At 39.9% G+C, this 13,770-nt stretch overlaps 1 protein-coding gene across 1 annotated transcript in view; it reads left to right on the top strand.

The window, feature by feature from the left end:
* Positions 1 to 13,770, top strand: part of LOC133454617 (netrin receptor UNC5D-like) — a 288,872-nt gene that overhangs the window by 183,297 nt on the left and 91,805 nt on the right. Inside the window, exon 2 of the mRNA XM_061733339.1 lies at positions 2,254 to 2,460. Coding sequence (XP_061589323.1) covers positions 2,254 to 2,460 — 207 coding nt within the window. The remainder of the gene's footprint in view (positions 1 to 2,253; positions 2,461 to 13,770) is intronic.

Genomic DNA, 13,770 nt, shown 5'->3' with positions numbered 1-13,770 from the left:
TAGAGGTGCATGATGATTTAAAGACATCTTTAAACTTTTGTAAAACAAAAAACATAGGTAGAGAAGTGCTATCATTTTTTTCAGCCAGTTGTAGACTCAGCCTTAGTTTGACTTATTTTAACTAGAAGACCCAAGCCTCTTAAACTGTTGTTTTTCCTTTTTTCTTTTGCCCAAGATTTAAATCACAAAAATCACTTCTTTTTGTCATGGTATATCATCCACCTGGTCTGGGTTTTGTCAGAATTGCTTATATGTTGTCAAGTACAGATGTCATCATGGTCATTTTTCTGGGAGAGTTTAACCTTCATACGGATGTTCAAAAATTATAACCTCAACTTTTAATTCCATATTGAACACAATTTATTTCCATATTCAACACAGACCCTAGTCATTTTCTTCCTCATACTTTTGGTTTTATTGTGACAGGCAAAGGAAGTGAGCAGGTAACTAGTTTTGTCTGACCATTGTTGTTTTTAGTAACGTGTGAATTTATTTTGATTGAATACATAGCATCTTGAAGGACATTTTATTATATCACTTTTGGGCTTACCCAACTTTAGTACCATAATTCCTTCGTCGTGCCATTTGTCACTACAAAGGAGGGCAGATTGCTAAACTTTACCCCCATGTAAGGTTGATTATTTTGATGAAAATACAATACCCTCCATGTGTACAACGCTCAAAAATATAAAGTTTCAGAACATTTTGGGGGACATCGTGACAAGAAAGAATTAACAAAAGCATATGTTAAAGGTCATATACTGGTCAAAAATGACCCCAAACTTCCATATTTACCGAAGGGAAAAGTTATGTCATCCAGAGTAATGAAAAGGTTAACAGTTTGCTCATGAGGTGTTTAGGTCGAAAGACAATATCAGTTTAGTCTAAACTTGGAAGCAGATTATTCTGCAGATGGTTCATAGTCCTCCAGATATTTGTCTTGAACTCATGCTTTTACTCGTATCACTTTTATATCATACGGCGATGTGGATAATAGATTAGTATTGTCTACATCAACAGATGTTTATGCCGGGCTGCGTGATGATATTGACTCTATGGGGACGTATAGGACATTTTCAGCGTTGCAGCAGTCACAACAAATGGCAATATATCTTATAAATATGGCTTAAATTAACCCTAATCCAGTTACTTCAATCCCATTAACTTTTTCAAGCCTCTGTAAAATAATGTTGTGATCAGTAATCGGATATTTTCAGACAGGTATTCATCCTCAGCCTTTTGCGGTTTCCAGCTCTTCTTGTGTTGCGATGGCTAGGCCTTTTTATGGAAAATGAAAACCACTCTGTAGAGAGAGAAGTGTTGATTGTTTCTGCCAGGTTTTACTTAACCTCTGTGAAAGTGCGTCGGTCTCATTGTCTTGTTTAGCAGCTACTTCGTCCCCTCGGTCATATCTGCTTGACCCATGTGCAGTTGGAGCTTAATCAGTGTTACCTACATCTCGAATTGAGCTGGAACTTGTTTCTGTATCAGGACAATGAGGGACACTCTTCAGAAGATAAATAATGTGCACTTTCTATGTGTTAATGCTGACCATAGGTCAACAACTGGCAAAGTATTTTGGATGAGAAGTCCTTTGACCTTCTGCTGAAACATTTTGGATTACCGAGACCTGGGTGATTAAATTTCTACATCAACAAGCAGCTTATCTCGTGGTGAAGTGCTCATATTGCTATAGCCGGGTTTTACTGCAATATGAAATAGCTACAGCTCAGCCAGAGATTTGTCCTCTATGAAACCTCCATGAAATCAAGATTTCTCAGTTTCTAACAAAGATTCATTTCTATTATTTTTTAACTTTCCAGAAGAGAAAGAAAACTGAGGCAACAGTAATAACTCTCACTGAATGTGTCCCATTTCTCAGAGGAGTTAATCAGCTCACAACAATGAGGACAAATGTTACAAAACAATAATCCTAATGGCTTAAAATGTTTAAAAACTAAATAGAAAACTAAAAAGATGGTATTTTACTATGTCGTTTTATGTTTTCCACATGGGTTGTGTACATTTTTGTTTATTTAATTATTGAACACACTCACGTTGATTTATTAGTTTAATTCAGTGAGAATAAATGAAACTGGGTGTTGCAAAGAGTCTTTGAAGAGGTTTTTGAGTAAGGAAAAAAAACTGACAATGGTTTAAATCTCGCGATCAATGACTAGCAGGTAAAATTCAGGATCCATTTTGGTGAGAAATTCTGTTCGGGTCTAAATGTATTTTCATTTCCTTCTTCAGGTCCTCGAGGGGAAGCCCTGCAGCATGGCCAGTCGGGGACCCTACCCCGCTTCGTGGAGGAGCCTGTGGATGCCTACATCATCAAGAGTAACCCTATCAAGCTCCGGTGCCAAGCCCGGCCCGCGCTCCAAATCTTCTTTAAGTGCAACGGTGAATGGGTCCACCAGAGCCAGCACATGTCGCAGGAGCACACAGACATCGTGACAGGTACAGTAAAAAAAGAAAAAAAAAAAAAAATATATATATATATATATCTATATATATATATATATATATATATAGTATTGTAATGAGGATGACTGTTTGGGCATTACTTAGATATATCTCTCAGTTATCTCTGATCCACATAGTTTTCTGGCTGTGGGTTGGCCAGGTAGGGTCCGAAGAAGAAGCTAAACCCAGAGCTGGCAGCTCGTGCTAACTGAGAATCTGCAAATGCAGCAGTGATTTCTGAATTCACCTGTGAAACATTTGGAACGGGATGTCCTATGGCAAATGTTCAATGCAGGGCCTGCATCTCCTCCAGTTTTGTTAAAGTAATATTGAGTATTTTAAGTCAATATGGCTGCAGCTTCCCAGCCAGGATGTCCATGTGGCCCTCATCTGGATTGAAATGGTTGTAGTACTTTTGGGCCCCAAATGGGAAGGGGATACAAGACCAACCTAGGCTAAATATATGAGGCTGATTAAGGATACGAAATGGGCAAGTAACAAAGGGGCAAATGGTGGGGGTCCCACATAGATTTACTATACGCCTAATCAGAATACTAGCCTGGTTGGACCAGTCACTGTCACATGGAGGCATTCCCCTTTAGGGATCAACATACACATATATATACAAATATACTGTATATATAAACAGATTCAAATAATCCACCCTGCAAGGGTGTTGAGACCATGGATTTGTTTTACCATACCGTGATGATTCTTGTTTGATAGAGCTCTTTCATTTTCAACCAAATATATATTTAAGTAGTATTCTGCACACTGACATTTCAAATATTTGACACCATTGAGTTGTCATGAAATATATGTAAAAACAGTGAATTGCTCTGTGTGTTTTCCACCAGGTGTTGCTTTGCAACACTGGTTATGCAGAACATGTTGTCTAGACCAGTTTCTAGATCTTTCTAGTTTCTAACTGTTCTCGGATGAAAGGAACAAGCTTGAGAAGCTCGTTGTTATTTCCATCCACAAACCAGCGTACATGAGGCGTTACTTGCACAAGATTCCCAATCCTGCTCCCCGGGGCACACTGTTCTGCAGACTTTAGATGCTTCACCACACCCTGATACAAATGCGTCATTTACAGCCTGATGATGACCATTTCATTTGAATCAGGTGTATTGCTGCAAGGAGACATCTAAAACCTGTAGGATCATGTGCCCCGAGGACGAGGGTTGGAAACATTAGTGTAGACAACTGCATCTTGTTTTTTTTATTTTGGAAGACAAATTCTTTGAAGTACTGTATGTTTCCCTTTTTTATCAATTTTACTATTGTGGTTTTAACGCTGCATAGATGATTTTTTTATATGGGAGGTTTCCCATGAATATGAGCTGGGTTAACTGATACAGAGTAAACTAAACTAGTTCATAACCGATGATGGGGAACCAGCAGCTCAGGTTTGGTTGACGCAGTTTATATCAGGTTTTGTTCAACCTCCCTTCCGTAGGGCTTCCTTCAGCATTAACCAGTTACCATCGGCCTCCATCCTGCATCTTTAAGTTTCTCAAAAGGTGTTTTTTTACCCCACAAAAATTGATATTCTCACTTCCACTCAGATTTATATTCACCAAACTCAAAGACCTGCAGTAGTTGAATGGGATATATACTATATATATATGCTGTATGACTGACGGAACACAGACCCAAAATTAAATGGGTCCAGACCAGGTCCAGGTCTAAGACCCAGTGGTGCTAATGAGGAGCTCCATTTCAGACTGGAGGCTTATTTTCCCTCCTCCAGAAGTAAACGTATATCTGATAGCAACCACCAAAATTTCAGAAACTTTGTGTCCCGTTTAGTGGCTTTGTTTACTGCTGCATCCACCGCGTGAAGAACTTTGCCTCATTTGTATTATTCTATAGTAGACAGTGCGTCACATTTGATCTCAACTGAAATGATGGCTGAACCAGCTTGTTCAACTTTACGATTAGACTTTGAACTCTGAGTATTTTAGTGATGCAATTTTCTGAAATGCAGTTGTTGTTGTCTTAACTTCAAATGAACACATTGAAACCACTAAGAAAATTGCTCCATTTTTTTAACTAGTACCCTTGACTGTTTCTGTTGCATCATCTCACAGAGGACATTGATTCGCATATGTTAATACAACGAAGTGGAAAAACAACAACACAAAAATGAGAAATATACTGCATGTATTTTTTTTAATAATGTACTTGTCTTGTAATTGCACTTGATGATTTTATTTTTTCATGTTACAGCCAAGTTCCTTTTTTTTCTCGGTCGAGTGGTTTCTTCTTCATTTGTGTGCACAAAATATTTATGAAGCGCGCTTCTGTTGCTTTCAGTGCAACAGTGTTGATCTTTTACTCGCCACACAGCAACAAGCGTATCTCCCCCCAGAGTCGACAATAGACCTCTGAATTTTACTGCCTGTAGTCTGGATTCTTAGCTTTTCTCCCATCTGGCTCCTTGTCACCATTCATAACTGTTTCCACTGGGACCGACACGGGGATGGGGGAAGCAGCTGAAAAGGAGGCTATCTCATAAAGTAGAAAGCTCTGTTGGGACTGGGACTCTATCAGGATCATAGACTGGAGAAGAAAAGAACTGGACAAGCCTCCTGCGGCGTCACCCGTAGATGTTCTGAGGAGGGCTTTTCAAGGCTTTCCTTTTTTTTGTCCAACTGCAGTGTGCCATGTTGCTAAGAACTGACATCTTTCGACCCTGGTTCATCGAGTCCTGAATAAGGCACAAGACATCTTGACCAGTCCTGATCACCCTCTGTCAAAAGAGTTTGTCCTTCTCCCTTCTGGGCGGCGCTATAGGCTTCCCAAGGCCAATAGCAATAGGTATAAATTCTCTTTTATACCAACCGCCGTTAAAATGATCAACTCGCATAAATTTTAATATTTTTAATATATTTTTATCTTTCTGCCTGCACTGATGAAAGCACTTTTGCTTTTACTCATTTATTATGGTTACTATGTCACGTTTTAATGTTTTAATTGTTCTTTTGGTATGTCTGTGTTTGTATGATGATTGTTTTCCCAGACTGCTAAAAGAATTTCCCCTAGAAGGACAATAAAAATGACTCTGACTCTGACTGACTCTGATCCAAAATATGGAAAAATAAGTGGAAGGAGCAGACGTGAAAGCTTGTCAGTTTAGCTTGGCTGAATTGTTATTTTACATTCATCCTGGTCAAATCTGTCCAGACATTAACGTTTTTAGATGTAGGGCTTGGCTTGCTGTCAGCAACGTGTCAACCACCCCAATCGTCCTCATTTCAGCTCCAGCATCATTAGGTTTTGACCGCACGACCAGTTGGTCAACTTGCAAGGGTCCTGATGGTGAAGATCTCTCAACTGGAGGACCCGTGAGATAGAGACAGTCCAGTTGGTGTACACTGCTTATTACTAGTTAGCAGCCATCAAATGGGGGTTGAATATGGCTGCTTCAGGCTTTAACCACAAACACTTCCAGGTAACCCAAAAAAGATTTGGCCATATTATCTTTAAAGGAGCCGTCTGTAAGAAATGTCCAAAACTGGTACTGCAGTCACTTTCAAAATATTGTTGAGCGGCGTGTACCCTCCCCCTCCTCCCCCCGACCAGAGGTTGCCAGGTAGGCTGCAGAATGCAGCAGGAACGTAGGCTGCCATGGCTGCGAAAATTAGAGCCGAGCTGGCAACCCGGATGCCGAAACAATACTGACTTGGTGATTGGGAGATAGGTGGAGGGTGGAGCTTCAGAAACAATACTGACTTGGTGATTGGGAGATAGGTGGAGGGTGGAGCTTCAGAAACAATACTGACTTGGTGATTGGGAGATAGGTGGAGGGTGGAGCTTCAGAAACAATACTGACTTGGTGATTGGGAGATAGGTGGAGGGTGGAGCTTCAGAAACAATACTGACTTGGTGATTGGGAGATAGGTGGAGGGTGGAGCTTCAGGCCAAAACAAAAAATGACAACATAAACATCAGTTGAGGCCTGCAACTCCTCTTTTTAAACTGGAATATCCTGGCTTGAGTGCTGTTGTCAGTGACATAAGTATTTGAAATGAACATGATTTTTAAATGTCTGTTGACATATCGGGGTCATTTTATGATTCGTTTTATTATTGCTCTTACATACAGTTCCTTTAAAGTAAGAGTTGCTATTTATTCACCCCTCAGAAGTCAGGCTAAGAAGCACTTTGTGCTGCATTTTATTGTGTGAGATCGGATATTAATCATATTTCAATTTGACTCAATTTGATTTGAAGCTAAAGAGATGACAGCTAACCATTGGCTATATTTTGCCAAAAAAAGACCACTCACCCTATCATAGCTACATTAGTTACATTTTACCTGATGAGGTACATAATAATCCCCCCCCCCCATACAGATGTCATGGATGTCAACTCTGAACCAGGTTGCAGATATGTGTATTTCTGCTGAAGGATTGGACATTTAATCATTTTAACATGAGGGTCAATAGAGGGGAGCCAGTCCCCAGTTGTCCCTCAAGGAACAGCAGTTTTCTTTAGGACCAGGTTTGTATCAGACTAGCGAGCCAGATGTTGCCCCTTGGTCAGATTGTGTCCTCCCAACTACAAACTGCTGGAGGATGCAAAGCATCAGTATGTGTCAAGAATTAGAGTTAGAGAAAAATGTAGATCAACATTTGCAGTAGACGAATAATGCAGAAGTTCTCGGTAAGTTTTCCATGTGCTATTCTTGGGTCTCTTTCCTCTCAACATTTGACTCTTGCTTCTGTGACTTTCAGCTCTGGTGCTATACAAGTGTTATAGATAGGCAGCTTTTGTAAACTTTTAGATTTAATGAAGAGTCATGTGGAGAAGCTGCCTCGATAAACTCGCAGCATGATTCCCCTCTCATTGTGTTTCTTACAGTAAGACTGCATGCATTGTCCCATCTCACTGCTACATGTCTTTTAAACATTATGGAGACATTTTCCTTACCTTAAAAGAGCCAGTTCAACTGATTAAAACAGCTAAATCAAGCTGACACAGTAATGTGAAAATGGTTCCTTGTAGAGAAGTGTTACCCTAATCTGCAGTCTCATTTAGCTCTCTGCAGATTTATGGTGTCTTGCAGCTCATTGTCATGGTTTTTTCCCTGCTGGCTGCCTGTGCTCATTTTTTTGACCATCTTAAAGGTGCAGTTTCTAAGCTGGTGACAGCTTCCGGTCTGCTGTTGGTTTAACTTAACTTGAGATAAGGCTGAAAAGGCATCACAGGACCCCATTGTTGTTTTAAAAAAATTTTCTGTAATGTTTGTCTTCTTTTTTTTTCCAGAATTAAATTGGAAGCCAGAGCTTTTAGGCTTATTTCCTGTCAAATCAGCTGTAAGACCCACAAAACTAAAAGGAATATGTGTGCGTGCGTGCGTGTATATATATGTATGTATATATATATATATATATATATATATATATATATATATATATATATATATATATATATATATATCTATATCAACCTCTCAATTTCACGTGTTGAGTTCCATCAATGATGTGTTATTGTGATGATACCCTCCAATACACATTTCACATGAATGACATTCAAATAGCATATGCCTTTTTGCAGGCATGTAACTTTGAAGTGCTAAAAACACTCAATTATTTTGAGATTTTTCAAACAGTTGCTCTCTCTTGACATCACAGAAGGCAAAGTTAGGTCTTCAGGCTGAATTTTGTTTCTGCGTCAAACCAACGTAGAGCACACGCCGTCACTGTGACGCCGTCGTGAACCCTTTGGACTTCTCCGTCACTCCATTTCACCGCGGTGCAGTACCCCCCGTGACCGCTAATTCACAATCTTTTCCTGAATGGTTTATCTGACTTTTTCCGGTCACAGTGAATCAAAGAGATAAGGACAACTATTGTGCAAAAAAACAAAACAAAAAAAATCACACATACACGAAGAAAAGAGCCCTGAAAGTTCATGACTGCTTCAAACCGGAAACCGGAAATGCGTTGCTTCCAAGCGAACCAATCACAGCCCTGCGTGTGGTCTGCGTCACCTCGACGCGTAGTTACAATTTTCGGGAGGTTCACGTCAGTGACGGCGTGTGGTCTGCGTCGATGCGTACCACACGCCGTGCCTTCGTGCCGTCGTTTTGACGCAGAACCATAACTCAAGCTTTAGGCTCATTTATTGATCCTTGTCTGCAGCAACGATCAAGTAAGTTTTCAATCTCAGTGCTGGTTCTTCTTACAGGGCTCCAGCCTACAACCAAATGATCCACTTTTGTATAAATTTCTTACAAAATACAGCACTTGAGCTCTTTGTCAAAGATTTCTAGCCACATTGCATCAACGTGAATCCGGATCACTTTACCTCACCGTGAACCCAGATTCTTGGCAGTGGCAGTGTTTTGGTTTGCACTTGTATTTTAAATTTAATACATGAATAAAGTTAAGAAGTGTTTAATATCGAATATCACTGAATGTTGATTAGAAAAAGCACAGTCTCTGCGGTCAATGTTTTTAATGCGCAAACACAACTGTGTGGAAGCTAAGAAAATAATGTAAAAAAAAAACAACAAAAAACATATATGTAAACTGTATATCACAAAGGTTTTTACTCTTGGCACAGATTGCAGCTTGGTTATATAAAGCTAAATGTGACTAATTGCATTGACAACAGTTCAGTTAATATGTACAAATGAGTTTCAAATGCACGGACGACTGTTACCTCAGTGACTGTAAAGCACATGGTTGTGATATTTGTCTCAGTTTCCGTTTTCCAGTGTGCTCTCTGCCACCAAGCAACCCATCATGTTACTTTATTCACCGGTGGCGCTCCTTGAATCCTTGTTGCAACCTCCCCTGATGTCCTGGGTGGAAAGTCGGCATAACCACTTCTTTCAATAAAGCTCTTCTTCCTGGAACTTTTCACACTACTCATCAATTTCTTTCTTCCTTCTTTTTTCTTCTATCTCCCTCTAATGCCAGTAACCAAATTTTAGTTGATCTTGTTGGGTCACCGCAGTGCCACTCACACCCTCAGATAAAAACAGTTCTGGGTTTTTATCTGCAAAAGGTTCCTGTGTGACCAGGTTTCCTCACCAAGGAACAGTGCTTCTGGCTTTTGAGAGGACTAATTCCAGATCCTGCACTGGTACCGAGGCAGGAACAAAGCTGGTAAAGTAACTGGCAGGCAAAGGTGCCCATACAACAACACTGCCATCCCCCATGTTTAACACATGAAATGGTCTGCTGCTGACTCTTCTCATCCATACGTTTCTTCTCCCATCACTGGTACAATTTTATCTTAGTTGCATCGATACAAAGAATCTGATTCAGAAGATGGGAGGGCTGTTTTTTTTTATTTTTTTACAGATTATAAAGATAATCTAATGCATTGTTGTAAAGCCTTGGTATTTACTCTCACAAAGGCTTTTCCTGATCATACATTCTGACAATGATTCACCCACTTTCTCCAGAGTATTCATGACTTCTGTTGATGTTGTTTTTCTTTACCAAAGGAAGGAATAATTGATCAACTGCTGTAATCATCCTTTGTGGTCTTCCAGGTCTTTTAATGTTGTGACGGGGTATTCTTTCTTTTTTAAGAATATACCAAACTGTTGATTTCGCCACACCAAAAGATTTTCCATCTCTCTTCCAGATTTATGTTGTCTTTTCAGACTAATGATGCATTATGTTATTGTGTTGAGATCTCCATTGACTCAGTTTTGGGTGACTCCAGTAAAAGAGCTGCCAAATGCCAACTCAATACCCGATATCTGCTCCAGACCTTCAATCTGCTTCACTTCTCTTGAAACAACAAAAAGTGGACTGCAGCTGGCCAATTAACTTATTTTCAGTCAATTGTCTAAATACCTTTGATCCCTTGAAATAGATGTACTTGGCTTAAAATGGTTACAATTATGTGAAATGGCTTAAAGCTGGGAGTTTAAACTCTGATCACATCTTGATTCAGTTCAGATTTGCGGTGGTCGTATTTAAACGCCACATTATAAAGCCTTTGTCATTTTGGAGATATTGACCACACTTGTATTCTCAGTATATAACCAGCGAAAAGCAGATGGACGTGGCTGGCACGTGCTGTCGCCTTAATGTTGTTCTTGTAACCTCATCATCAGCCTCAGGAGGGAGCAGCCTGAAGATAAATGAAGCAGTTTAATCTTTCTCTAAACAAGAAAGCAGACTATGCATGCAGCAGTGGCCCTCAGCCATGACATGAAGATATTTAGAAACTCTCTGCTACTTTGTTGGATGTTGCAATGAAAGGAGGAGTAAATTGGGGCACAAAATGTCCACAAACAAAGCCAAAATGATGAGATTTTGAAGAACACAGGAGCTGGCCATGTTTGACAGCCCACTCTTGGATGTCATCGAAACAGCCTCCCTCTGAAAGCAGTAGGTGGCTCTGAAATTTTAAACATTTCCAGAACTTTATTGGAAGGTGGATATTTCAAATAAGGCAAAAAAAAAAAGAAATCCATACCAATCACTAAATGTGAAAGGATATCAAAGAATTTAAAGTTTTGAATATAATAATGTTTTCTTACATTTGTGTATTAGTTAGTTGTGTATTAGTCTTGTTCCTTGTGCTCTGGTCTATGGTTTCTTTTTGCTTCTGTTTTTTTCTTTTATTTTCTCCTTCTCCTGTTTGTTTTTGCATGTACAACCGGGCTTCCATCTTTTTATACTGATCACTGTTGTTAATCCAGTCTCATTTTCCATTTTGATAACAATGCTTTGTCTTCCATGCCTTCAGTGCTTATACTTTATTTAATCTCTTAATTTTATTTTAACATACATTCCGTGCTGGCATTACAACAAAATGCATGAATCCTATTAATTAATACTTTTTGGTAAAAAATTATATTGAATTGTTCAGTGCAGCTGCTCAATCCCATTTATGAAGCATCTTTGTTTTCCCACTGGTGACCACATTTTACTGGATTACATCAAATTGGCATCCTTTTTGGCATTTACTGTTGGTGTAATGCCATTTGACTGATGGATGGAAAGAAGCACTGAAGGGGTTGAAAAGAAGTTACCTCTGAGTGAAGAGGAAATTTCGCCTTTGCTAGCCAGGAAGTTGAAGCTGACCACTAGGGGCTAACTCCGAAAACAACTCGATCTCCGCTGACACCCATTGTACACTGTCCAAATTTGGCGCAGAAATAAACATACTGAATTCACCACCTGGTCAAAAAAGAGATTCTTATCTAGATTTCACATGAAAACTTTTCAGGAGCGGAATTGATTTTGTATGAAGTAATAAATGTATGTATAATTAAAGGTGCAAGCAGCGATGAACGGGCCCTCGCACTCATGGCCACCGCCCCCCATAAGCATATCAGAAATTACACCACCGACGACTTTCTATGTCAAACCATTCAAAAGTTATGGCAGAAAATAGGAACTATGAAATATCGACCAATAAGAACAAGGGGCGGGGCTAATTCATGCCAATGAAGGTCAAGTACTCAAAACCGAGTCAGATGACACCACCCACGAGTCTTTATGTCAAACCATTCAAAAGTTATGGCAGAGAAAAGTATTCTAGGGGGCGCTGTTGAGCCAACTTGCCACGCCCATTAATGCAAACCATTAAATATCAAATTTATTGCCAGGCCTGGCTTGCATGCAAAATTTGGGGGAACTATCAAATATGGACCAATCAGATGAAGGGGGGGTGTACCGATTTTCGTGCATGTACGTCAAACCGTATTGTGGAGCTTGAGGCATAAAGTTTTTTCTGTCTGAACCAATCAGATGAAGGGTGGGCGCGCTTTTTGGCGTCTAGCGTCACAACGGTAACGCTTTTGACTGAGAAAAGTAATGTGCGTTGTCGCAGGATGGAGACGCACATTTTGATGTATAACACACCTGGGTGCTCGTTACGGTTCGGGCTCTGAAGCGGCTGAAGTAATTGCATAAATTTCGCCAAAATGACACGTTTAATTCAAAATGGCCGACTTCCTGTTCGTTTTCAACATGGCGCCAAGAGACTTGTCTTTAGGTTGCGACAGGATACAAGTGTGTACCGATTTTCGTGCATGTACGTCAAACCGTATTGTGGGGCTTGAGGCACAAAGTTTTCTAGGGGGCACTGTTGAGCCATTTTGCCACGCCCATTATTGCAAACCATTAAACATCAAATTTTTCGCCAGGCCTGGCTTGCGTGCAAAATTTGGTGACTTTTGGGGCCCATTTAGGGGGGGCAAAAAGGCCCTCCTTTCGTCAGAAGAAAGAAATAAAAAAATAAAAAATTCCTACAGATACAATAGGGCCTTCGCAATGTAAGTGCTCGGGCCCTAATAAATTTAACTTCAAAAGAGGTAGTTGAATGACATCCAGTCAAACTCACAAACACAAGAAAATTAAAATAGTTTTTGGCTTAACCTTAGTGCAACATTCTGAATGGCATGAAATGAATAGCGGCAGCTTAATGCAACATGAACATATATAAAATTTCAAAATTCAAACATGTAAACCAGTGGTCCTCACTCCTGGTCCTCGAGAGCCGCTGTCCTGCATGTTTTTGATGTTTCCCTGCTCCAGTAAACCCTGATACAGATGATTGTGTAACCAACAGAACTGTGCAGACCTGGAGGAAAGATTGGTGATGACCACTAATTAGAATCAGGTGTGTTGATGCAGGGAAACATCAAAAACATGCAGGACAGCTGCTCTCGAGGACCTGGAATGAGGACCACTGATGTAAACCATGTTAGTTTCGCTTACTTCGTCACTTCCGGGCGGCGGCCGGAAGTGACGTTAAATGCAACGATATATAAAACGATTTAATATATATTAAAAACATTAATAACTAGGTGTCCCAATACTTTTTTGGCAGATACCGATGTTTTGAAAATGCCGTGATCGGGACAACACTATTAGGAGTAAGAAAAAAAAGACCTCATAATGAATTAATCTTGGAAGATGAAAGGAAGAGAGGATGTGATGAAGCAAGAGACTGAACAAGAACAAATTGTGGTCAGTGTCACTAATGTGACTTAACATCCGAGCCTAAAGTGAAACGCTCTTAGCTAGAAAAGGCAATTTCTCCTTTTACCACGGGTTGATTCTCTCAGGACACCTATATTTAATTTGATTCAATCAAAAGATCTAATTTCAGGAACAAAACTGCAGTCTGAACAAAGCTTTTGTCTTCTTTGCTTCCAGCAGGCTCGTCAAGGGAAGAATCCTCTTTTTGTTGCGCAGCTGATTACTTGTAGTCAACAGGGACAATTATTTAGTTCCTATAACTATTTTAAAATGTACGGCAGGAACTTAGCATCTTTGTAGCAGTAACACAGCAATACTATCATTACAAAAAC

This window comes from Cololabis saira, chromosome 11 (genome assembly GCF_033807715.1).
Source record: "Cololabis saira isolate AMF1-May2022 chromosome 11, fColSai1.1, whole genome shotgun sequence".
Lineage (NCBI taxonomy): Eukaryota > Metazoa > Chordata > Actinopteri > Beloniformes > Belonidae > Cololabis > Cololabis saira.
This window is presented reverse-complemented; position numbering and strand designations above follow the sequence as displayed.